Source organism: Ranitomeya imitator, chromosome 1 (genome assembly GCF_032444005.1).
Source record: "Ranitomeya imitator isolate aRanImi1 chromosome 1, aRanImi1.pri, whole genome shotgun sequence".
Classification (NCBI taxonomy): domain Eukaryota; kingdom Metazoa; phylum Chordata; class Amphibia; order Anura; family Dendrobatidae; genus Ranitomeya; species Ranitomeya imitator.
The window spans coordinates 989,540,788-989,568,216 of record NC_091282.1 but is presented as its reverse complement, the minus strand read 5'-3'; the positions used below and the strand labels follow the sequence as shown (position 1 = coordinate 989,568,216).

Genomic DNA, 27,429 nt, shown 5'->3' with positions numbered 1-27,429 from the left:
CGATACAAAACAATATTATCTACTGCCGACTCGGGATCCCTCAACGCAGTCATTCTAATGTATATGTCTGCAGCTCTATAGTGTTCCTGAATTCACTGACAGCATTGGGAGTAGTGATAACATTGCCATGGAAGGTTAAACAACCAGCATGATTATTATATATAGACATGTTTGAATAATTCTGCATGTCTGAAACAGTGTAATTAATCATCATGAGGATCTCCGGAACTATTCTAGATGGTATATAGTACATGCAACAGAAATGTACAATCTGTAACTGGTATACAGTTATCTATCTATATATTATCTATTTTCTATCTATTATCTATCTATCATCTATCTATTATCTCTGCATTACAAATCTTCATTATCCTTCTATCTTCTAATAAAAGTGTTAAAAAATAAGAAACAGGGATAAAACAGTAAGTAAATAACATCGAGAATGATTGAAAACAGGATAAGTTACCATTCCCGCTCTGCGAGCGATCACCGTGTGGAAATAGCCATCGGATACTTTCTTCATTGTAGTGAGTTTGTACGTTCCACCGCCAAGGTTATAGGAGAACCTCAATCTTTCCTCCACTATCTCCAGAGCAAGAAATTCAGCAGTGTCACCAGTCTGGTTGTCATAATTATATAACAGCAAGGCATTGGCTTTAATGGTAGAAAACTTGATGTAAATGTAATTGTTGTTGGGATCCAAACTGGGAAACTCCATGTAGGATAGTTCTTCAAACCCATAGCTGTTTAATTCACAGTGTTTTCCGAAAACACCTAAAAAGTGAGAGCAAACATTGGTGTTAAAGTGTTTTCCGAAAGATTTCAACAAAACCTGTTCATGATGTACAATACAACTGCTAAGTTTGATAAAAATCCCAAGTGTCCCCATTTTTCATAAAATTAAGTTCCACACTACCTGTACAAAGACGACCCTAGAACCCCTTAATAGCAGCATCTCTTCTGAAACACTCTTCCCAGCACTCTTTGTTTTTCACCTATTTTTTAATTACTGTATATATTCTATAAATTGATTGACTATGATACATTAGGCCACAGATAGAAGTCCTTAGTTCATGCTTTACATTCAGGATAGAGATCAGTGATGTCATCACATAGAGAGATGATGTCATTTAAGTTGACTTGCTCAGTTGATCAAGTAATGGAAAATTAAAGTCCAGGCAATTATCAGATTCTGAGAGCATCATAATGCAGTCTTTAACTTACAGGGCTGCTTAAGGTAGCTTTGATAATATCAATGTTTTATCTGCGAGAGATTATCAGTACATGACTGTAAAAACCCGCCCACATCACTGATTTTCAGTTTTCTGCTTATGCACAGTGTATACACAAAGTTGCTAGTCAGTGGTGTGGGTGGGGTTATACACAGCTGAGCATTCAGAGAACTGGTAGATTAGCAGCAGATAAAACATTGGTTTTATTAAAAATACAAGAAGCAGCCCAGTAAGTGACAAATCGCTTGAATCAGAGTCTCTGCCCCTACATCATGCTCCTCTCAGATTGGGTGGCAAAAATCTGGTGACAAATTCCCTTTGCATGCAATCAGTGGAGCAAAAAGGTTTCCATTGCATTCCCAGTGCTGAGGGTCCACCTTAAAGTTAGAACTATTTAGTGGGGCAAGAATTTTCCTAGTATGTAAAAGTAGATGGCCCTACTAAGCTGTGGGTCATAAAAAGTTGACTATGCAAAGCAGAATCCAAGAGATGAGAGGGGGCCTCACTATACAGATTTTACATTTCATATTCCTTTGTAAGTCAAATGTAGCTTCCTTCACTTCATTAATCATCTCGTGTCGTTCATTCCTTCCGGACTTTTAAGCTTACTTTCACGTGAAAACCAGTGGAAGAACTTCAGGCCAGAGAGTTGAAGCTGCTTCATTTTTCATATAAATTTGTTGTGCCTGATCTCCTTTTTTATGTATTAGCCAACAAAAGTATATTTTAATGATACACACAAGTTTGGGGAAGTTGGCTTACATTTTTATATAGACCTATTAAACCTTAAATCCTCCTCTTAAAAATTTTAGTGAACTGTATCAAATAATCCAGTTAAAATGTAAAAGCAGAATCATCTGGAAATGTAGAGGTCTGAGTTATCTCTACCAGGAAAATATGTTGCTTGACGTCTCTAGATGTCCTGAGATTAACATACTGTACAGATAATGCAACTAAATATTGGCGCGACCATTGAACAAGCTCCACGTATGGTAGCTATTGAAAAGAAGCTGTAGAACAGAGGTCCCCAACGTTTCTGACCTTGAGAGCCACATTCAGCTCTGAGAGAGGGTCGCGAGCCACATCATGCCTTGAGAGAGGGTCGCGAGCCACATTCAGCTCCCACCCCCTCACAATAGTGGCAACCTAAGCCCCCATTAAAGGCATAATGGTAACCAAAGATTTTCCACAAAAATCAATCACCCCAAAGCAGTATACAAAGATCCAGGAGTTCCTACAATGCCCTCTACTCAGTATTCTCCTATAAAGCACTCCCAAGACACTGTCACATCCAGCTTCAAACACTTCCTCTGACAGGTGGTGTCATCTTGTCTCCAGCATACCATACTTAAATAATCTCAAAACCCTAAGACCAGGATATATGCATCCAGATCTTCTGTGCAGGGCTGCTCACAAAATTCACCATTTTCAGATGTGCTCTTTATACCAGTTTGCTAGAACTGGAGCTAATGCCCAAGCTGACAGACAGCCGCGAGCCACAATTCATGGGACCGCGAGCCACATGTGGCTCCCGAGCTACAGGTTGGGATCCCTGCTGTAGAATGAGGAATCTCAGTGTAATGAATTTATAATAACGAGGACATCACATAAAAGATACCACTCTGAGCTGACATTCTTGATGCTTTTTGTGCTTTGGGGAATACCACACCAGAGAACCTTAATGATTTATCAAAAGTACCAAATAGCAGTATAGTGTATCATTATTACGTACTGTCATTTTGCATTACATAAATAATGAGCGTTGAACTAATATACCTAAATCATCATTTCTAAAGATTGATTGAAGGCTAACTATACAAACGGCTGTATTAAGTGACCCATTTTTGATGACAAGTTGCAATTGCTTTTGCCTAAAAAGAAAGGAAACTATCTTGCTAGAGTCACTATTTTTAGGTAAAAACAAGTCAGGATGTTATCAATACCATGGATGGCAAGAAGAACATACAAATCAATGTTGGAGCAACTCAAGCCGCACATGTCACTTGAAGCAAGGATCCCCAAGCTACGACTTGCTTATTTTGAACACATCATACGAAGAGAGTCAATCACTGGAGAAGAAAATCAAGGTTGAAAGAATAGAAGGAACAGGGTGAAGAGGAAGACCAGCAACCCGATGGCTTGATACTATCAAGATAGCCGTGGCGAACACCCTGGTAGATCTATCTAAGCTTGCCCAAATTCGATCTTCCTACAGATGGGTCATTCATCAATGTGCCATAGCTCAAAATCAAGCTGAAGGTGGTAAAAAGAAACAGAAAAAACCCTATAAATCTATAAGCCAGTGTCCAACCAATTAGTGACAAACTAACCAGGAAAATCTGCGCTCCAGGAGGCATATAGCATTCTGTCCCTCCCGAGTCACTCCTTATGAGACAAATTTTGGTGCCATTTTTACCTATTTCCCAGTAAAAAATGTAAAATTTGGGGATAACACACAATCTTGGTGGTAAATTATTTTTCCTTCTCTGGTATAAAAATGTGTGACACACTTGTGCTGTCAATATGATCACTGCACCCCTAGTAGTTTCGATCACATAAGGAGTATCGGTGTACTCAGGAGAAATTGCTCACCAAATTCTGGGGTCCATTACTCTTGTAAAAATAAAAAAATAGGAGCTAAAATAACATTTTTGTGGGGAAAATTTTGATTTTTTGATTTTTATGGCTCCATGTAATAAACTTTTGTGAAGCACCTGGGTGTTCAAGGTGCTCTCGACAAAGCTGGATACATTCTATGAGGGGTCTAGTTTCAACCATAGGGTCACTTGGGGGGGGGGGGTTACAATGTTTAGGCACATAAGGTGCTCTCCAAACAAGACATGACACCTGCATACTATTCCATTAAAATCTGTGTTACAAAACATTACTTCTTCCTTCCTGAGCCCTACAGTGCATCCAAATAGTAGTTTTTCACCACATTTGGGGTATCTACATACTCAGGACAAATACACAAGACATTTTTGGGCCAATTTTCTCCTGTTACCTTGTGAAAATAAAAAAAATTGGGACTAACAGATAATTTTTGTGGGAAAAATGTTATTTTTTTATCTTCACGTCTCAATGTTATAAACTTCTAAGAAGCACTTGGGGGTTCAAGGTGCTTGCCACACATCTAGATAAGTTTTATGATGAGTCTAGTATCTAAAACTGGTGTCACTTGAGGGGAGTTTCCACTGTTTAGGCACATCAGGGGCTCTCCATATGCAGCATGGCATCCACTATTTATTCCAGCACTCTTTCATTTCCAAACCCTGCCATGCACCCAAACAGTAGTTTTCCCCCACATTTGGGGAATCAATAAACTCAGGAGAAATTGCACAGAAAATAGCACAATTTCTCCTGCTACTGTTATGAAAATTCAAAATTCTGGGCAAAATTTTTTTTTGTGGGAATAATGTGATTTTTTTTTATTTTCATGGCGCGCGTTCCTTTCTGAGCCCTGCCGTGCAACCAAACAGTGGTTTTCCACACATATTAGCATGTTCAGGAGAAATAGCACAACAAATTTTGGAGTCCATTTTTTTCCTTTTAACCTTGTGGAAATAAAAAAGTGGGTCTAAAGTTAAAATTTTGGGAAAAAAGTTAAATGTTCATTTTTTTCCTTCCACATTTTAAAAATTCATGTGAAGCACCTGAAGGCCTAATAAACTTCTTGAATGTGGTTTTGAGTACCTTGAGGTCTGCAGTTTTTAGAATGTTGTCACTTTTGGGTATTTTCAGTCATATAGACCCCTCAAAATCACTTAAAATGTAAATTGAGGATAACAGGAAAATTGATTTTGTTTCCTCCTGACTCTCAATCATAAAAACGTTCCCAGAGCATCTACAGTATTGCTCAGTATACAGTGCGTGTCAGTTCTAAGCAACACCAGCACTTTGATTGACAGCTAGCTCAGCAGTGCATCTGTGCAGATCAAGCTGTCAATAAAAGTGCCAGAGGATGCTTACTGTGGCTCACTTTGTACAGAACAGTAACTGAAGCCAAACTGGGCATGCCTCTATAACTGAAAGCAGGTGGCTCCCTGAAAGATAAAGTTCATTATCTCCAGGTAGCCATGCTTTCAGTAAGCAGTCGGGAATCTTCATAATGCTTTTTCACCTGCAGATTAAACTTATAACTGCACAGCACAATCAAACATAACAGGAGAAAACATTGTTCCACCAACATAGAAGAGGATTCTTTACTGTTAGGGCAATGAGAATCTGGAATTCCTCGCCTGAAGAGGTCGTGATGGCGAACTCAGTCGAGGGGTTCAAGAGAGGCCTGGATGTCTTCCTGGAGCGTAACAATAACAGTTGTTAGATTCTTTAGAAGGACTTAGAGCTGGGGATTTATTATGATGAAAAATAGGCTGAACTGGATGGACAAATGTCTTTTTTCGGCCTTAATAACTATGTTACTATGTAGGTTCCCTTTAAACACTCAAGATATCAATTTCCAGGCATGTTTTGAAATTGGCTATGGCGAAATGTGATCATAGATCCTTAACGTGTTGTAATTATTTAAGCTGACATACTCTAAAAATGTTACACTGAAAATAAGCATTATATTTTTTTATTAACAAGTTTGTGTTGCTAGAGTCACTTGAGTCTTGAGTGAAGTCCCTTGTTTCTCAAAGATAACTAATTGACTGCATTTCTTTGGATTATTCCAAGCTGCAGTGATCACCAAGTTGATAAATAAGATTGTCTTTTCATGGAAAACCTGGAAGGCACACTACAACACTTATGAGGTAACTGCTTTATGAGAAGATATATCTTTGGCTTTCAAAGAGAGTGGAAACTAGTGATTTAACAGTGTGTGTCTTCCAAGATGGATGAAGACATAGCTCTAATTATTTAAAGACAGCTTTTTTTTGTACTTTCTCAGCTGATTTCTGTCCAACAGTCGATCCTATTGGCGCTTTACAAATCTTCTGGTTCCAAGTCCTTATTATTTAAAATTAAAGATGAGCTGCAATAAAGGTGATACAGAAACTCCCTGACTTCATCGTTTATTGTACTTTAGAAGTGTGGACAAAGCCTTGAATGGTTGAGTTCAATTTTTGTCAGGCATTTTCAAACATGGGAATATGTAGCTCAAGAGCTGTCCAGCTCTAAATTATAGTAATTATTACCATGTACATCTAATACATGTATTGTATCAGTTTATAACTGAACAATGCAAAGTTTAAATCCTGCTTCCCTTCACCTGAGACACAGGTTCCATTTGTTGACCTCATCCTTACCTAATTACACAGGCAAAGGGTGCATTTACACTGGCCGATAAGAGAGAATCAGTGTTCTTAGAAACATTCCGATTACTAGCATGTCTAATTAGGCTGCCAATCACCCAATGAACAACCTAAATACTCTATTGTTAGGTGAAATTGTTATTTTTAAGCTTGTAAACAGGACATGTGCTGCAAAGAACACTGATATGACGTGTGCACAGAATGATCATATTAACGATCATTCTGTTCACATAGTATTGCTGTCAGCCTGTCTAAAAAGACTATTAACTGACCGCTGAACTGCTAGCATGTAGTTGATCTGTGGACATTTAACACCGTGGTCGGCCAATGTACATGTAGACTGAAGGGGTGTTTGATAAAAACATTTATTTCATGATTATCTTGCCAAGTAAAGAGGATGCCGATCACCCAATGGACAAGCAAAGTGGGTGAAATGATCTTTTGTGCAGCATAAAAGATCATTGTTCTCATCAGTGCATCGTCCAGGGTAAGCAGGGCTCTTGTATAGATCACTGTGGGCACATCATTAGCTTTGGACTGCCTGTGTAAACAGGCAGTGACCATCGATCAGTTAAAGTTTACAGAACACTGGTCGGATCGACCTAATTGGCCTTTTGGAGTCCTTGCTTAAAATCAACATGTCTCAATTGTCTCCCTTCTCAGCTGCGTTCTTGATAGGAGGACTTTTGCAGATATGGTGGTACTCACCATTTACTAAAGCCGATAAACAGTATGTTGTACAACTTTTACCACCAGCCCACCAAGTGTCCAATGCAAACAGTAGATGAGGTGTCTTCCCATTGACTAAAATTGGCAACCCATGACTAATAATATAATATACAATGAAAAAATATTATGCATTTTTTCCTTATGAAATATGAGAAGTGCCCAAAACAATAGTTAAGAAAACTCACCAAAAGGACAATGGCAGTAGTATCCATCCATTCCACTTTGGCAAGATCCCCCATTAAAACATGGGTTGCATTCACAGTAATTAATGGCAGATTCGCACAGTTTCCCTACCGGAGAAACAGACTCCGTTAAAATAAAACTTAGTCAAATAAAAGTAAGGATCACACCCTGTTTTTACTGACATTTAATCTGGATATCACTTAAGGATAGACACCATATAAATCATTATTGTAAGTGCAAAAATCGAGATGGCAATAAAGTATATGAGAAAGGAGGTCAAAATACATCTAAGAAAGAATCTCTGTCATTCACCAACCCCTCAGCCACTACACCAGGCATACACAGTACATGAGATTTACTCTTTCTTTTTTATTATTTTTATTATTATTATTTAGGAACATAATTCCTCTTTACTTAAGCAAAAAAATAGCATTTGCTACATTCTACTCCATAAAAGCTGGCTGATTGCATGAGCATAGTAGGTGAAAGTTATGTCATCTCACCACCAGTCATAATGCACCATCCAAAAATAGGGTAAGGCAGTCCTGTACCCTTCATGAATTATATGACCTTAGGTAAAATATTAAAATGACCTTTTATATTGTTCAGATTGGTAGTCATTTTGCCTGGGAATTTAGGACGTGATATGGCTGTTAAAATTCTTTAGTCTCCAACCAATTAGAAATCGAAGATAAAAAGTAGCCCTTCATGACATACACACTAATTTATCAACTTTTCTATAATATCATTATACATATTTCTATATAGATAAGACATAAAATATGTAGCCAGTCATCCTGGGAATTTGATCACTCCATGTATTTCTACTCCAGAAACCATAGTGTTACAGATCTTCATTCTAACGTCCAAATTATAATCTAATAGCAATTCCGCATGGTAAGAAATGTACAGGACATTAAGATGAATCATGGGCTGGACAAGGAATCTTAAAAGGAATATAGTTTAGATCTGTCAAGTATTTGTATCCACTGAGATCTTAAAAGTATCCAAAAATGGTGGAACATCTTAGGCCAAGATTCATATTCTGATTAAAGAATGTCCCATCGACATTGACAAACTCGTATAGATAATAGAGTTATATATTAATATTTTAATTGCTTTTTCTAGTGTACCAGGACAGACTGACCTCTGGCTCACTCACGAATAAGACTGTCTGACTCGGTTAGTCATGATGGTTTCCAATTACATGCTTTAAACACACAGACTATATGCAGGGCAGGCACTATAAACAAGATGTTTTAGCTATATGCAAGGGTGTAACTCTAGTCTTAGCTCATAGATTTGATCATTGGCTCATCACCATTGGGATTCTAGGACCCTGAGGAAAACACGTCTCCTCATGGTTTATTTAGCATTCAGATTTGGAACCTACTACTATTAAAATTTGTTTCCAACTTTTCAATATATCACATACATGTACCTGGAGCATTGTGCAAGCTTTCTAAACACTTTTCCTATTTATGCTATTTAGCAGACTTCAGCAAAAGGATTTGCAACACCCTTGTCTAATGGCTGTCAATAGACTGTGACTGTTGGACCAAAGCCCTGCAAACCTCTTCCGACCTGCGGGCATCCGCAATGCTTCTTCTGATTGGTAAGCTGAGCAAGACTTCATGAGTGATGACATCATGCCAGACCTAAAATCTGAAGAGGAGAAGCAGGGGATGCCGACAAGTAGGAGAAGGCTCACACCGCTCTTGTCCAGCAAGCACGAGCCACACATGTGGACATTGGAAATGGGTCCTAAGAATCTTTTTGCTCAACCGTACTATTTAGTGTTAGATGTACTAAAAATATAATTACAAACTTGAAAAATATTGCAACAATTTAATAATTGTCAAATTTTGTATAGTTTAGGTTAATTGCTAAGCTAATTTACGGTTATTAAAAATGAGTGTTTAATTAAAGGGGCTTCCTATTCTTATCATATTGATAACCTATGCCTCAGATGGGTCATCAATATTAAAATCAATGTGGGGCCAACATGTGGAGAATGGAGTAGAACAAACAGCACAGCCCCAGATTTGTCATAGTACCTTATTGGTGACTGTATCCACCTTAAACTCGACTTAATGCTCCTCAACCCTAATATAGGTGCCTCTATGCCAACCTTTCTGCAAATTTTGTTCAATTTCCCACAAAATATATTCAATACATTATCATGACGTGGCCAAATATAGCAGTAAAAAAAAACATAACATCACGTTGGAACTGGATAATGTCACTCATCTCAGAACAGATCATATCACTCATCTCAGGCATTCGAAAGCCAAGATAAAAAACAATGAGGGACATATGTAGGACGTGTGATCTATTGCTAAAGTAAGCAAAACTGCAATGAAATAATAATAACATTTATATAGAGTGCAGCATGAGACCAGGTGTATTTGACAAATGTAATAAATATAGCACTAAACATTAATGTATTTGATGCAGTAATATCTGCCCGATATTATATCTCATTGAAAATAAAAATGGGAAACCAACAGGTTTCATTTATCAAGAATTAGAGATGTGCACAGTATTAACTTCTACTGATTTAGCTGTATTTGATATTTGATATAATGTAATCCAGTTTTTTTGCATCGTTTCAATAGATTCATCCCATCCTAAACTGTATATGGATACATGTGTTATTACTGTCTCTTCCCAGATCAGAGTGACATAATCCGTTTTGATATGGAATAAATTACAGGTTTACAGTATATTCTATCCCTTTTCAGTTTACGGTAGTAATAATAATGATGATAATGCCACTTAAAGGGAATCTGTCTATATGATGCCCTAGCTATACTAGCAGATATCCTAGCTAAATGCTGCATAAACACTGAAAAAATAACAAGACGTAGGTTGGATAATGTCTTACCTGTGGAACCAGCTTTACACACACAGTTAAAGCCTCCAGGAAAGTTCTGGCATATCCCACCATTTTTGCAGGGACTGGAAAGGCACTCGTTAATATCTCTCTCACAAGCAATTCCTGTAAACCCGTCTGGGCAACTGCAGGAAAATCCTCCAACTAGGTTGTGACAAGTTCCACCATTATGACAGGGAAGCGGCAAGCATTCATCAATATCAGTTTCACATAAATTCCCTTCGTATCCTGGCATACATTTGCATATGAATGTCTGAAGGGGTTCATTTGCCACTATTATTACAGGAACGCTTTCCAAAACTGTAATTCCTGGACTTACAGCAAGTCTTCTCATACAGCTTCCACCATTGTGACAAGGATTATGTGCACAAGAGTCATGATCTACTGATTCTATCCATACACCACTCTGACGGAACAATACTTCTTTAATGCTCTCAAAAAAAGTGCCTACTCCACTTGGGTTAACATACTGGTTATTGCTTCTTTTCACTGCAGTCATGACATAAGTTCGGTTACTCTTTTCAAACATCCCACATACTTGTACTGCAGTTCCAAGTCCAGTCAACTGTGAACTAGCTATGCGCAAGAAATGTAGGTAATTGTTGGTTAAAAAGTCTTTAACAGTTGGTATATTAATCCTTAGAAGAATACTGTTATCGATTGTAGCGTTACTGAATCCTGTAAAGAAAACTCTGACGTTATTTGTGACTGCACTGTGTAAACCATCGTTACTATGGACCATTAGATCAAATGTCCCATCAGTAGACCTTGATTGAGAATGGAGGTCACAACTATCAGCTGGAATACTGAAAAGGCTTGTAACGCCGGATGTTAAAGTGCAGTGGAAGCTATCCAAAACATCAGGATCTTGAGGTTTGACACTGCCCAAATTGAAACCTGGAAAGACATTTCCATAATACTGAACAAAAATCTCAACAGTCCTTGATTCAGATGGGTTATCATTTTGGTCAATAACTTTAACATGTACAGTTCCTGTGGAAGACATTTGCGGGAAACCAGAATCTCTAGTCACAACAGATAAGAAAAACTCACTGATTTGTTCCCTATCAATCTCTCTGGTTGTGGTAAGAGTGCCACTAGGGCTAAGGCTAAAATAGCTGGTAGCAGGTCCAGTGCTAAGGAGATAATAATTAAATGGGCCTTGATTTGGAGGAAGGTCTATGTCTGTGGATTGTAGGGTCATCACATGAGTTCCTGCTCTATGATTTTCCTTGACTTCTCCTTCAGTGGTAGATAATGCGGGCCCATTGTCATTAATATCTTCAAGGGATACAATAAGGGTAGCACTTCCAGTTGAAGAAGGTGTTCCTGAGTCAATAGCCAGCACAGTGAGGTTGTAGATGGGTGTAATTTCTCTATCCAATTCAGTAGTAACAGTAACCTGGCCTGTTTGTGGATTTATTGAAAAGGCACCTTTTTCATTTCCAGAACCAATAAAGTAGGAAAATCGGCTCCAACTTGGAACTGAATCAGAGTCAAAGGCACTAACAAATGTGACATGTGTCCCAGGTGCTACACCTTCACTGATTTGAACATTGTAAAATTTTAGGCTGAAAACAGGGGGATCATTAGCATCAAGTACAGTGATATTAACGGTCACTTCATCTATATCAGCCCCACGGATACTGCCAATATTTTTAGCCAAGACTTTTAGCGAGATTCTTTCTTCCCTTTCTCTGTCCAGCAGACCAGAAACATACAGCTTTCCTGTCTTTTTCTCAATCTTAAAGCCCTTTTTTCTGCTGCTGCCAAAAATTAAATAATGGACTTCCCCATCAACTCCTAAGTCCCGGTCACTTGCAAAAACTTCTCCAACTAAAGTGCCTTTAGGCGCAGCCTCAGAAACTTCAAAATAATACATTTTTGATACAAATCGAGGTACATATTCATTTGCTCCCTGAAGCTGAACCGTAACAGTTACAAAACTACATCGGTCTTCATCGGGAACATTGAATGCCTTCACAGTGAGGTGGTAGGACTGTTTTGTTTCATAATCAAGAAAACCTTGGGTTGTGATCACACCTGTGTTTGGGTCAATGACAAAAAGGTCACTGTCTGATGACTGTATGGAATAAGCTGTAACGGCATTTGGTGAAGAATCTGCATCAGTTGCATTAAGGCGTATAACTGTTGTGCCACTTGGTGCGTTTTCCATGACATTGGGCATATAGTCCTCCAACTGGAAAACAGGTGGATTGTCATTGACATCTTTAACATTTACTGTTACAACACAGTAACCGGTTTTAGCAACCCATCCTCCATCTACAGCACTCATGGTTAAGTCATGTTTTTGGCACGTTTCATAGTCAAGGTTTTTGGATAAAGATAATGCACCTGTGGAAGTGTTTATAGCAAAGAGACCAGCCTCATTTCCTGCCGTTATGTTATATGTGATCACACCATTCATAGAAGTATCCCTATCCCTTGCTGATACAGTCCTGATAACTGTTCCCACTGTAAAACTTTCCAAGACTGTTATGCTTATATGGCTTTGAGAAAATTCTGGTGTATGGTAGTTTTCCTCAGTTACAGTAATGTTAATCATTACCTGTGATGATAGTGGAGGATTACCTTTGTCTTTTGCTGTAACTTTAATCAAGAAATTTTTATGTAAATCCATCATTAAAGAAGAGACCACACTAATCCATCCGGAGTCTTTGTTTATATGAAACTTTCCAGCAGAGTTCTCATCTGACATTGAATATTCCACTTGAGAATTCAGTCCAAAGTCTTTTTCATCAACAGCTGTAACTTTAATTAATTTTGTGCCAATTTTTGCATTTTTGGCTACAGGAGTAAAATATTTGCTTTGTAAAAATTTAGGGGGATTGTCATTGCTGTCAACAATGTTAATTGATAGTGTGGTTTCGCTCATGAGAGGAGGGCTACCTCTGTCAGAAGCACAGACGATAAAGCTGTGCCTGTTTATATTAATGTTTCCTGATGCACTAGGGCTTTGATACTTTAAATGCTGCTTGTTAAATATTTCTCCTGTTGTAGAGTTGATTCTAAAAAATTCAGATTGAGATTTGATGAAGTAATATACTTGGCCGTTCAGTTCTTCATCAGGATCAGATGCTAAAACTTGAGTAACCTTAATCCCAGGTTCTGTTGTTTCTGGAAAGTTTAAATAGTAGGATGGCTTACTAAATCGTGGCGCATTATCGTTCACATCCGTCACAAATATGGTAACATCAGTGCTTACAGTCCAACCGGAATCATGAGCAGAGACTCGGACAACATACCGATCTCTATCTTCTCTGTTAATTGGTCTGCTTACTGTTATCACACCTGTATTGGGATTTATGTGAAAAGGAAGACTAGTATCTGCAATTGTGTACCTACTTATTGCGTTTGCCCCAGAGTCTTCATCTGATGTTGTAACTTGAGTAACAACAAAGCCCAGAGCTGCATTCTCTTGAACTGATGCACTGAATATCTGAGAAAATCTTGGTGCGTTATCATTATCATCTAAAATGTTTATCACTACCTTGACTAAAGAGCTTTGGGGAGGAGTCCCTTTATCAGATGCTTTGATGGATAAAATATGCTGAGAAACCTTTTCTCGATCCAGTGGTTTTGTACTTCTTATTTCACCACTTACTCTGTTTATACTAAATAGGCTCTCTTTATTCCCATCAATAATGGCATAATCGAGTTGACCATTTGATCCACTATCCTTGTCCTTCGCATAAACTGTGAGTATCCTACGAGATGGCAGGTTTTCCATAATTTCTGCAATAAAAGGATTTTGCCTAAATTGGGGCACATTGTCATTAACATCTAAGATATTGACCTCAATCTTTTGATATGAGGAGAATGGTGGAAATCCCGTATCTCTAGCTTCAATCCATAGGACATACTTTGAAATGGTTTCGAAATCCAATGAGTTTTTAATGTAAAGTTGTCCATTGAATTCATCAATATGAAATGCATTACCAAAGTTACCACTGGCAATGTAAAAAGATAAACTTCCATCTCTTGTAGATGAGCCAAAGACTGTTGTCACCAATGTGCCTACTTCTTGATTCTCTGAAAATGTGAATGTTGTCTGATCAGCACTAATTTGGGGGAAGTCAGCTTTGTTAGCAAACCTGACAGTCACAGTAGTTGAATCCGATTTATAATTAACACCACCATCCTTCACTTGGACAGAAAATGTTATCTCTGAAGATCCTTCTAATGGCTCTGCAGTTCTTATAGCACCACGTAAGGGATCAATGTGAAACTTATCTGCATGCCGGCCTTTTAAATTAAAATGAAGCTCTGAATTTGTGCCAATATCTTCATCAGTCACGGTCACAGCAAACACAAATGAATCTAAAAGCAAAAAAAAAAGCAAACATAAAAACATTTTATAAAAGACTCAAAGTAGAAACTACATATAAATTGACATGGCATAAAAGCAAGAAAATACAAACTTCAGTTAAAAATGGGTCTCTGGGACTAGTTATAGTTATATTCCTGTGTAGGGTGATAAAACAGTTAACCCCTTCATGACGGAGCCAATTTTTCGTTTTTGCGTTTCTGTTTTTCGCTCCCCTTCTTCCCAAAGCCATAACTATTTTGTTTTTCCATCAATATGGGCATGTTAGGGCTTGTTTTTTTGTGGGATGAGCTGTACTTTTGAAAGACACCATTGGTTTTACCATAACGTGTACTCAAAAATAGGAAAAAAATTCCAAGTGCGGTGAAATTGCAAAAAAAAGTGAAAATCCACAACTGTTTTTTGGATTTTTTTACCATGTTGACCAAATACCAAAACTGACCTGTCTAGGTTATTTTTTTTAAAGTAGTGAAACAAAATCCAAAGCTTGTTTAAAAAAAAAATAAAAAAATTGTGTAATTTTCCGAGACCTGAAGAGTCTCCATTTTTCAGGATCTGGGGCCGGGTGAGTACTTATTTTTTGCGTGCCGAGCTGACGTTTTTACTGAAAACATTTTGATGTGTATACGATCTTTTGATCCCCCGTTCTTGCATTTTAATGCAATATTGCAGCGACCAAAAAAATTTAATTCTAGGGTTTTGATTTCTTTTTTTCTACGCCGTTTTCCTGTCTGATTAATTCTTTGTATAGATTGATAGATCGGGCGATTCTGACTGCTGCAATACCAAATATGTATATGTCTGATTTTTTTCTAAATTGTTTTATTTTGAATGGGGCGATATGGAGGTGATTTGAACTTTTATAATTTTTTATTCTTTTCACATTTTTAAAAACATTTTTTTTTTACTTTTGACATAATTCAATAGTCTACATGGAAGACTAGAAGCTTCCATAATCCGGTCGGCTCTGCTACATACAGACGATGATTAGATCGCCTGTATGTAGCAGAATTGCTCACTTGCTTTCACGTGACGGGTTCACCGATGGGAGGGATTTCCGGCACACTTGCCTGAAGCGCGCATTAAATGCTGCTGTCAGAGATTGCTATCACTTAAACACACAGGCTGATGACCGGATCATGCAGCTTTATATGAAAATCCCTATTTATTATAATTGCCAGACCTGAAATAACAAGCACTTTTCACCTATTGTGTCCCCCCATTTCCTTGTAGATTGTAAGCTTGTGAGCAGGGACCTCACACCTAATGTTACTGTTTAAATTGTCTTAACTTGTACTGAATTTATTGTCTGTACATGTCCCCACTTAATTGTAAAGTGCTGTGGAATATGTTGGCACTATATAAATAAAAATTATTATTATTATTATCAGAATTTAGTTAACAGCAGCAGGTGGATCGCGATTCCACCTGCGGCTGTTAGAGGCACATGTCAGCTGTTCAAAACATGTAATTATGGCTATGTTTGGCATTGCAGCTAGTTGATGTTTAGTACTATCCAACTGAGCTGCTCTAGCCGGTACATCAATCACTGTTTATATGGCACTGCATCTTGATGAACATTTGAGAGGAGGACCACCATCACGTATATTTATATAACAATATACTGTATATATCTATATAGGCATATAGATATATACACATGCAGTACAGACGAAAAGTTTGGACACATCTCATTTAAAGATTTTTCTGCATTTTCATGACTATTAAAATTGTACATTCACACTGAAGGCATCAAAACTATGAAATAACACATGTGGAATGATATACTTAGCAAAAAACAGTGAAAGAACTGAAATTATGTATTATATTCTAGGTTCTTCAAAGTAGCCACCTTTTGCTTTGATTAGTGCTTTGCACACTCTTGGCATTCTCTTGATGAGCTTCAAGAGGTAGTCACCGGGAATGGCTTTCACTTCACAGGTTTAATAAGTGGGGTTTATTGCCTTATAAATGGGGTTGAGACCATCAGTTGTGTTGTGCAGAAGTCTGGTGGATACACAGTTGATAGTCCTACTGAATAGACTGTTAGAATTTGTATTATGGCAAGAAAAAACCAGCTAAGTAAAGAAAAAAGTGGCCACCATTACTTTAAGAAATGAAGGTCAGTCAGTCCGACAAATTGGGAAAACTTTGAAAGTGTCCCCAAGTGCAGTGGCAAAAACCATCAAGCGCTATAAGAAACCTGGCTCACATGAGGACCGCCACAAGGAAGGAAGACCAAGAGTCACCTCTGCTTCTGAGGATAAGTTTATCCGGGTCACCAGCCTCAGAAATCACAGGTTAACAGTAGCTCAGATTGGAGACCAGGTCAATGCCACACAGAGTTCTAGCAGCAGAAACATCTCTACAACAGCTGTTAAGAGGAGACTTTGTGCAGCAGGCCTTCATGGTAAAATAGCTGCTAGGAAACCACTACTAAGGGCAGGCAACAAGCAGAATGGACTTGTTTGGGCTAAAGAACATAAGGAATGGGCATTAGACCAGTGGAAATCTGTGCTTTGGTCTGATGAGTCCAAATTTGAGATCTTTGGTTCCAACCACTGTGTCTTTGTGCGACGCAGAAAAGGTGAACGCATGGACTCTACATGCCTGGTTCCCACCATGAAGCATGGAGGAGGAGGTGTGATGGTGTGGCGGTGCTTTGCTAGTGACACTGTTGGGGATTTATTCAAAATTGAAGGCATCCTGAACGAGCATAGCTACCACAGCATCTTGCAGCGGCATGCTATTCCATCCGGTTTACGTTTAGTTGGACCATTATTTATTTTTCAACGGGACAATTACCTCAAACACACCTCTAGGCTTTGTAAGGGCTATTTGACCAGAAGGGAGAGTGATGGGGTGCTACACCAGATGACCTGACCTCCACAGTCACCAGACCTGAACCCAATCAAGATGGTTTGAGGTAAGCTGGACCGCAGAGTGAAGGCAAAAGGGCCAACAAGTGCTAACCATCTCTGGGAACTCCTTTAAGATTGTTGGAAGACCATTCCCGGTGACTACCTCTTGAAGCTCATCAAGAGAATGCCAAGAGTGTGAAAAGCAGTCATCAATGCAAAAGGTGGCTACTTTGAGGAACCTAGAATATAAGACATAATTTCAGTTGTTTCACACTTTTTGTTAAGTGTATAATTCCACAGGTATTAATTCATAGTTTTGATGCCTTCTGTGTGAATGTACAATTTTCATAGTCATGAAAATTTAGATAAATCTTAAAATGAGAAGGTGTGTCCAAACTTTTGGTCTGTACGGTATATGTCAATATATATCGATCAATACATATATATATATATATATATATATATATATACTGTACTTACAGTGTTTGTAAATGGGAAACAATGTCGTTACAAGTACACTACACAACCAATAGTGGAGTTCTTACCTGAGGCTGTGGGTGATGGTATATGCGTTACATAAGGGTGATGTAAAAATCTTGGTGGATTGTCATTTACATCCATGATATTCACTGTTACACTGGTTGAACTGGACAAGCTCGGGGAACCGCCATCCATAGCCATAATGAGAAGGGTATAATTGTCCTTCACCTCTCTGTCCAACATCGAGCTGCTGATGATCTGACCAGTGGAAGGATTGATTGTAAACTGGGAATTCCCACCAAGCAGACTGTAGCTATTTAAGAAAAAGGAAAGTCATTTAATATTCATTCATTAGGTTCCTTGTTTATTAAACTCATTAAATGTTGGTGTTAGATTATATATCACTAACTCCAGAGCGATATCCCTTAGATTAAAAACAATGAAAAAAAGTACATCTGAAGAAACTCATTAAAATGGAGATATTTACCTAATGAATTCTAAGCCAAGCAGAAGACTTAATGTTCTATTAATGACGTGTCTGATTCACATAAACCTCTGTGATCATTGTAAATTACTTTAATATTACAACTATCATCGCTAAATCCTCGCTCTTAATGATCTGCATCCAAAATAAATAACCTCTTTATGGAAAACTAAGTACCAAATATCGGTCCTAAACAAACTACACTATGATCAAAAGAGCTATTTTTCTTGTGGGAAAACCGTGATGTAATATACAACAATCAGAAATAACATACCAAGCAATAAAATGATAATAATTTAGAAATTAAATGTGTAATATATATATATATATATATATATATATATATATATAGTTACTCTGTATACATTTGCATTACAAATTATTTTCTCAGCTTTTTTTCTATAATCAGCTCTGTTGGGACGTCTGTGTTGCCACAGTTTTTGTCTTTGAAGACGATGCGTTCCTTAATAAGTCCTGCTAGCACCGAAGGCCTAATTAATAAATTCTAAGATTGCTTAGACTTCCTTGAATTCTCAGTTGGTAGCACTTGGCTTGTCAATATAACTTAACATCCTCATTACTTGCCTTGTATAATATAGTAGCGGCAAATAGGTTAAATTATGGTTTGTCACATGATGCCTAGTGGCGTTGACAACAGGAGGTGGTTTTCAGTAGGAGTTGAAAAGAACAACTTGTAACGAATTAAATTAGAGGAAATGTAATCATGTGACGCAGCTTACCGAATGACTCCGTTCACACCCGCATCAGGATCAGAACAACTGACCAGAAGGACATCGGTTCCAGTGGGTGCGTCTTCGGGGATACTAATAAAATGCTGACTTAAAGCAAACGTGGGTTTGTTGTCATTGACATCGTCTATGCTGATAATAATTGTACCTGTTCCAGTGAGAGCAGGAGACCCTGTAAATCAACAAGAGGAAAAAGTAAAATAAAAGTAATGGAAATCCAATCGAATAAGGAGGACATTGAAAAGAAGATAAAGAGTGATAGAAACACTACATCATTTCTTATTCATTTACGTGCAAGCTGCTGTTTGATATTATTAATATTATTCTTAGTTCATTTTAGTTCTCATGTTGGTGCCACTCATCTGTTCATTGTGTTTTTTTTAATAAAAAGTTTGAAAAAAGCATAGTGAAAAAAAAAGAAAAAATTTTCTTTTCTTTATATGTCTTGTTTCAAGTCAGGCAGATGTTTAACTATGTAATACATTTTAAAGTAAAATTAAATAACAATACATACATAGTATATTGTAGTATGATACATATGCAGTAATAATGACAAAAACAATTAAAGTCTATTAGCTCCTAACCATTAACTAAGTACAGTAATATGAACACTACAGCTGGAAAATGAGCAGAATTAAGGAAAACTAATTAACCCCTTAATGACAGCCAATACGTCTTTTAACTGACCTGAGATATGAGAATAGCATCCCCATACATGTGACAATCCAGCAGCTGTCGGCTGAACACTATAGCTGACAACTTGCTGTATCAGCCACGATCAGTGTCGGCACCATCCGTATCTGTTTAACCCCTTAGATGCTCCTGTCAATAGTGACTACATAATTATATATGGTTAACAGAGTGTGGGGCGTCCTCTTTATCCAAATTGGTGCCCTCAGCTCATGATTTCATGGTCCTGATGTTTGCCATAGCAATCACAACCAAATAGTGGCCTTAGAGTCTGACGGCTGTAGTAATCTGTTCAGAAGTTAGCGGCATTTAGGTGGTAAAAATACACATTTTCATTTCTGTCATACCACTTTGCATTAATTCCTGTAGAGCACCTGAAGGGTTAATAAACTACCTGACAGCAGTTTTCAATATGTCAGGGGGTGGTGTTTTTAAAATGGTATCACGTTTGGGGGTTTCCCAATATATCAGACCCTAAAGTCACTTCAAACATGGATAAGTCTCTAAAAAAATTTTTTGTAAATTTCCTTGAAAAAATGAAAAATTGCTGCTACATTATTAAACCTCCTAAAATGCTAACAAAATAAAATAACATTTTTCCATCATACAAGACGGCATCACGAGAGAGGGGATCTGCCCTTCAAGGACAGGAAACCTTCAAGATAAAAGGAGCAGCTCCTCTCTCCACATCAGTTGGTTTCCTGTCCTTGATGGGGAACCCTCAAGATGGAAGATCTTGAAGATAGAATAGGATGCCTGGACCTGGGTCGGATGGGTTTGGGCAGGCACTGGTCTGCTGCATCCGTCATCAGGTACCGGTAGTCGCCTCGGGGGCCATGTATTCCATGAGCGAAGCATGGCCACAGCCCAGGAGGCGAATGCCCGGGTGAAGATGGAGCCTCGGAGGCCACGGTTAGTGACCATCCCTGTTGCCGCAAAAAAAAAATCCACTTGCTATTTTGGTCTTCGGAGGTCACAATGGGTGCCCCTCCCTGTTGATTTATGGTGGCCATGCAGCCTGCAAAGCACCTCGGTGCCAGGGCAATTAAGGACTCCTTGGAAATATGGATATACTCCCTGTTGAGCTCAAAGCATCCCCCCGAATTGTACCTGCAAAGGAGCAGCATGGTGTTTCCTCCAAGAGATGGAGCGACGTATGGGGGCAGCATGGCGGGACGTCATGGCGCTGGAATGCAGGGGGGAGTGGGTGAGTGGTTGTGCGCCCTATCCTCACCACGGATCCTCCATTCACGGTGAGTGGCAGGCGCAGCCGTGGCCGGAAGTAGGAAGCGCGCATCGCTGGCTCAGGACCCGGGGCATCAAGCAGGGACCAGAGGGAGCGTCAAGAGACAAGCGCACACCCCAAAAGTGGTTGCTCGGTGCGCGCACAGGTCAGCACACAATGTGCACATGTTGGGGTGCTAAGCGGCCGGCAGGTGCAGGATCAACCAGGTGATCAATCACTAACATCAGCGCAGCACCAGAAATAGTTACTTTGTGCACGCTCACACTTGATTACAGCACACAGGTGCCGGAGTACTGAGTGGCAGGAACAACCAGGTGATCTATTAATTAAAAAAAAAAAGAAAGGGAAAGGAGGCTATTTAATGAAATCAGAAATGCTGCCCTGTGTCACTAACCAGTCCAGGTTGATTGTGACTGCTCTTGTTACGTGGTAGTGTGTAAGATGGAGAGTTTTTCGCTGGAACATTTAATGCCACATCAAGAGGTGCAGGAGAGGCGGTCTTGCTCAAGTGAGAAGAGACAGATATGCCATGGCAGCAGTAGAAGCCGCTCGGAAGGCGTGCGGGCAGATCACCATACCAAGGAGGGGTCCCTAGTCTCACTGGGAATCATGGAGAAAACCAGTCAACCTCCGGATCCATTACCCGTACTTTTAAGCATTTGAGTGGTAAGTGAACTTCGAGAAAGTCCAGCAAGCTAATGTCTGTTCTTTTCTCTTGTCTCAATCTATCTCTTCTTTTCTGACATACATTTGGGGGGTGGAATATAGGAGGTCCCCAAAAAATATAAAGCAAAAGCTAAGAATAAGGAATGTCCCTTGTGTAAAAAGCCTTTAAAAACATCCTAGAGTAAAAAACTGTGTCAGGAGTGTATTAACAAGACAGTGGCGGAGGAAACACCCTCCTTTACAGAGAGCCTAAGATCTCTAATCCAGTCAGAGGTCTGTAGGTCTGTGAAAGCGTTACAGACAGCTGACACAGATACCAGATCTAGGGACAGATCCAGCCCCTCAGTAGCATCCCAAAGGGATTCTTCAGAGTCAGATACATTTCCAGCGGAGGCTACGGATATGCTTATAAAAGCTGTTCACTCTACCATGGGGCTGGTAGACGAGAAAGCAAAAAAGACAGCCCAAGAACTTATGTTCAGTGGTCTGCAAAAGAAAAAACGGAGGTGATTCCTTATTAATGAACAGCTACAGCAACTAGTTAAGAGGGAATGGCAAAAACCAGAGAAGTCCCAGATAATCAACTCCCTAAAGAGAAGATATCCTTTTGAGGAGGATGCATCCTCATCTTGGGATAGAGCTCCAAAGATTGATGTGGCAATTTCAAAAGTTGCCAGAAACTCCTCCCTGCCATTTGAGAATTTAGGTTCTCTAAAAGAACCTCTGGGCAGAAAAACAGATAGTTGCCTAAAAACAGCATGGGAAGCCTTGGCAGGGGCACTAAGGCCAGCTATCGCGGCCACCTCTGTAGCCAGATCCCTAAAAATATGGATAGATAACCTGGAGGATCAGGTACAACAAAAGGTTCCCAGAGAGACTATCCTAGAGGCAATACCGGCCATAAGAGCAGCAGCAGTATTTCTAGGTGAAGCATCAACAGACTCAGCTAGACTGGCAGCAAAGTCAGCAGCTTTAGCCAACACAGGACGCCATGCGATATGGCTTAAATGCTGGCCAGGAGATACACAGGCAAAGATTAAACTTTGCTCTTTGCCATGTGAAGGGAATTTCCTGTTTGGACCGGCATTAGATGAGGTGTTGGGGAAAAGCCGGCGACAAAAAGAATTATTTCCCAAAGCAGCCGTTCCAGTCCATTCAACGCTCCTTTCATAGAGGCCAAAAATTCAGAAGACAGCAGTATAGAGACAGAAACAACTTGGGCAAGCGGTCAAGAGGAGGGAAAGGCATCTATTTTGGCAAGCCCTCCAAAGATACCAAGAAGCCTTCCCAGTGACGGTCCCTCTCAGGTGGGAGGGAGGCTCTCTCACTTCCTTAGAGCCTGGGAAAGGATCTCATCCAGCCCATGGATCAGACAAATTGTGGGTTCAGGCCTCAAATTAAAATTCCACCATTGGCCTCCAAGAAGATATATGCAGACTCCAGTACAGTCCCCACTAGAAAAACACAGGAGTCTGGAAGGGGAAGTAACATCACTCCTAGACAAACATATCCTGGAAGAGGTTCCAATAGAGGAAAGAATGGAAGGTTTTTATTCCCTCTTTTTCTTATAAAAAAACGGACAATCATAAATTTGAAAGGCCTCAACAGGTATCTAATAATCCCATCATTCAAAATGGAGACGATAAAATCAGCAGTGACACTCCTATATCCTCAGTGTTACATGTCAGTCCTAGACCTAAAGGACGCCTATTACCACATCTCAATCAGACAACAAGATCGCAAGTTTCTCAGGGTGGCAGTTCAGATGGGGTCCCAGTTATGTCACTTTCAGTACAGGGCTCTGCCCTTTGGGATAGCAATAGCCCCACGAGTATTTACAAAACTGATTGCAGAGGTCACAGCACATCTTAGAGAGAAAGATACTCTGAAAATACCTTATTTAGACAACTTCCTAATAGTGGGGAGAAAATTTTCTAACTGTCAGGAGCATGTCAGAATGGTGATGGACACACTACAGACACTAGGATGTCAACTGAACCTCAAAAAATCCAAACTGGAGCCAGCGATGGTCCAGAATTTCCTGAGGATAACGGTAGACTCGGTGGCGCAAGAGTGTTGCCTCCCAGAGGAAAAAGAGGAAAAAATCAAACAAATGGTTATAACAACAATAAAAAAGCCACAAATGACTTTAAAAAGAGCCACATCGGCGTTGGGCCCCTAACCTCCTGCATACCAGCAGTAAAATGGGCCCAGTTCCTTGCAAGAGAACTGCAATGGTGTGTGCAGCAAAACGACCTTGGACTTCAGGGGCAGCCAGAGCAGAAGCTCATTCTCCCGGTCTCTGTACTCCAATCGCTCAGATGGTGGTTACAGATAGAGTCATCTCCGAAAGGAGTCCCCTGGACATACACAGCCTCCAAAATAATCACAACGGATGCCAGTCCTTGGGGGTGGGAAGCTCACTCAGACACACTATGGGTCCAAGACCCCTGGGCTCAAGAGGAAAAAATCTATCCTCAAACGAGTGGGAACTCCTAGCAATCAAAAAAGCACTAAGGAGGTTACTTCCACACTTAACAGGGCATCATGTGAGAGTCCTATCAGACAACCGAACAGCGGTTGCATATGTAAACCACCAAGGGGGCACCCTTTGTCGGTCACTGATGCAGATAACCAAAAAACTCATGGCTCTGGCAGAACAGAACTTCCTCTCATTATCGGCCCTGCATATCCGAGGTGTAGACAACTTGAGAGCAGACTTTCTAAGCAGGAACTGCTTGAGGCAAGGAAAATGGTTCCAAAAAAAAAAAAGTCAATTTTTCAACAAATAGTACACATGTGGGGAAGACCCAGTGTAGACCTCTTTGCCTCAAAAGCCAAAAAAAAGTGCAAAAGTTCTGCCCCCTAAACCCAGCAGACAGACCGATGGCAGTAGACGCTTTCAGCATAGAATGGAAGTCACGACTCTTGTATGCCTTCCCACCGATATGTCTTATTCCAGCAGTTCTGAAGAAGATCAGGGAGGACAAGACCAGAGTGATTGCAATAGCTTCCTTTTGGCCAAAAAGACCATGGTTTTACTGGCTGAGAGTGATGTCAGTGACGGACCCATGGATTCTCCCAGAGAACCAGGACCTTCTAACACAGGGTCCCTTCAGCCACCCACAGAATTCCTGCATTTGACAGCCTGGCATTTGAAAGGTTGTTGTTAGATAAAGAAGTGTTTTCAGTGGGTATAATATCAACTTTGCTTATAACCCAAAAGAAAAAGTGGAGTTCAAGTCCAAAGATTTTTTTTTAATTTATTAATAACATGGCACGTTGCACTTTATATTTTGAGATATGTGGTGATATCTGTCGCATCCACTGATCTTCTTCCACCTGTTCCTTCTTGTTGGATCTCTATGACTATTGATATTTATAATGTATTATTGTTCATTATGTAATTATACACAATATGGATTGTTGTAAAAAAATTATGCCCTTTATTTAAAAAAATCTTGGGACTTGAACTCCACTTTTTCTTTTGGGTTATAAGGTTTGCATGTTGGAGTGTCCGTTTTCTTTATTGTTCTGCTTTTGCTCATCCATAGCGTTGAGAATGCATGACAGACAATTACATATGTTCCCCGTGGTGGTCTGTATATATCAACCTTGCTTAGTAGCAGAAAACCAGTAATGACCAAGATTTATGGGAGAATATGGAAGAAATTCTTGTCCAGCTCAGGGCCAAAAGGGATGTGGAGGTCCCGATAGTGGCAATACTGGAGTTCCTACAAAAGGGCTTAGATCTGGGATTGGCTGTTAGTACCCTCAAAGAGCACATTTCAGCTTTATCAGCCCTATTTAACTGTGACCTGGCAAGCAATAGGTGGGTGACCCAGTTTATCCGAGCCCGTATATTAGAGCTGACTCTGTTCCATCCCCTACTCCTCCACATGGGATCTAAATTTAGTATTGACAGCTTTGAAAGAAAGCCCCTTTGAACCATTAAATACAACATCAGATAAAGTACTAACATTAAAAAATCCTTGTTAGTGGCACTTACATCGGCCAGTAGGGTTGGGGATTTACACGTGTTATCGGCAGATCCTCCCTACACACAAATTATGGACGATATAGTTGTATTAAAATTAGATCCGGCATATCTCCCCAAAGTGCTATTGAGATTCCATAGGGACCAGGATATAACCCTACCCTCTTTCTGTCCTAATGCTAGCAACAAGAAAGAGGAGAGACTCCATTGCCTAGATGACAAGAGATGTATCTTACAGTATTTAGAGGTGACAAAATTCTAGAGGAGACAGAGGGCTTTGTTTCATTCCAAAGGTCAAGAAAAGGTCTTAAAGCCTCAAAACAAACTATCACTAGATGGGTGAGAGGCCATTATTTTAGCGTATAGTAGTGCAGGCAGGGCTGTTCCACAGGGTCTAAAAGCCCACTCCACGAGGGCCATGGCGATGTCTTGGGTGGAGAGAGCAGATGCTACCATTGACCAAATCTGTAAGGTGGCCACTTGGTCCTCTCCGTCTACATTTTTTAAACATTATAGGTTAGACCTATCTGATACCTCTGATCTCACATTTGGGAGAAGAGTGTTACACGCAGTGATCCATCCCTAAAAAAGAATACAAATCTCTGTAACTCTCTCGTGGTTCCGTCATGTATGATGGAAAAACACGGGTATTACATACCTGGTAACGGGTTTTTTCATGAGACATGACGACACCCTTATATTCCCACCCTGTTGATCTCGCCATTAGTTGGGTGCATTATTAGTTTTATACACTCTCTCGGGTGTTGGTGATTGGAACCGTATAGGATGCATTATTTATGTGTACACTAACCGGCGGAGTTCCTCTCATACTCTGTAAAACAACTGATGTGGAGAGAGAAATCTTGAAGGTTTCCTGTCCTTGAAGGGCGGATCCCCTCTCTCGTGGTGCAGTCATGTCTCATGAAAAAACACATTACCAGGTATGTAATACCCGTGTTTTACAAATGGTGCTGATGTAAAGCCGACATGTGGGAAATGTTATTTATTAATGGTTTGCTGTGCTATGACCATCTGGATTAAAGGGATAATCATTAAAATTTTGAAAATTGCTAATTGTTTACCATTTTTCTCAAATTTTGGTATTTTTTATAAATAAACAAAACATATTGACCTAAATTTACCATTATCATAAAGTATAATGCGTCACGAAAAAACAATCTCAAAATCACTGGGATTTGTTGAAGTGTTGCAGAGTTATTACCACATAAAGTGACACTAGTCAGATTTCAAAAATTTGGCTCCGTCACTAAGGGGTTAAAGTACAGTAAAGCACATATTAGTATATATGATGTTAAAAATAAATGAATTACCAACCTACTAATATAAAAACCTGATTAAACAGTACAAAACTCTTTTGATCACACATTCCTTCTACTTTTATATGTTTCCATAAACCTATAGCAAGCGCATGGAGATATTTCACAAGCGTGATACCATTTCACAATTCATGTTCTACTAGAAAAACATGTGAATTAATAAGCTGTGGATTTAAAGCAAACTGGGCAAAAAGTAGTGATCTGTAAAGGTCCCAAACCTATACGGTATAATAACCTTCCTGCTATTCTTGCATTATACCAAGACAAGATGGGTGT

The 27,429-nt window shown here is 39.4% G+C and overlaps 1 protein-coding gene across 1 annotated transcript in view; it reads right to left on the bottom strand.

Moving 5' to 3' along the window:
- Positions 1–27,429, bottom strand: part of FAT4 (FAT atypical cadherin 4) — a 365,514-nt gene that overhangs the window by 33,903 nt on the left and 304,182 nt on the right. The window contains exons 7-11 of the mRNA XM_069743926.1: positions 19,209–19,389; positions 18,050–18,297; positions 10,287–14,636; positions 7,402–7,506; positions 467–774 (exon numbers count right to left, since the gene is read on the bottom strand). Coding sequence (XP_069600027.1) covers positions 467–774; positions 7,402–7,506; positions 10,287–14,636; positions 18,050–18,297; positions 19,209–19,389 — 5,192 coding nt within the window. The remainder of the gene's footprint in view (positions 1–466; positions 775–7,401; positions 7,507–10,286; positions 14,637–18,049; positions 18,298–19,208; positions 19,390–27,429) is intronic.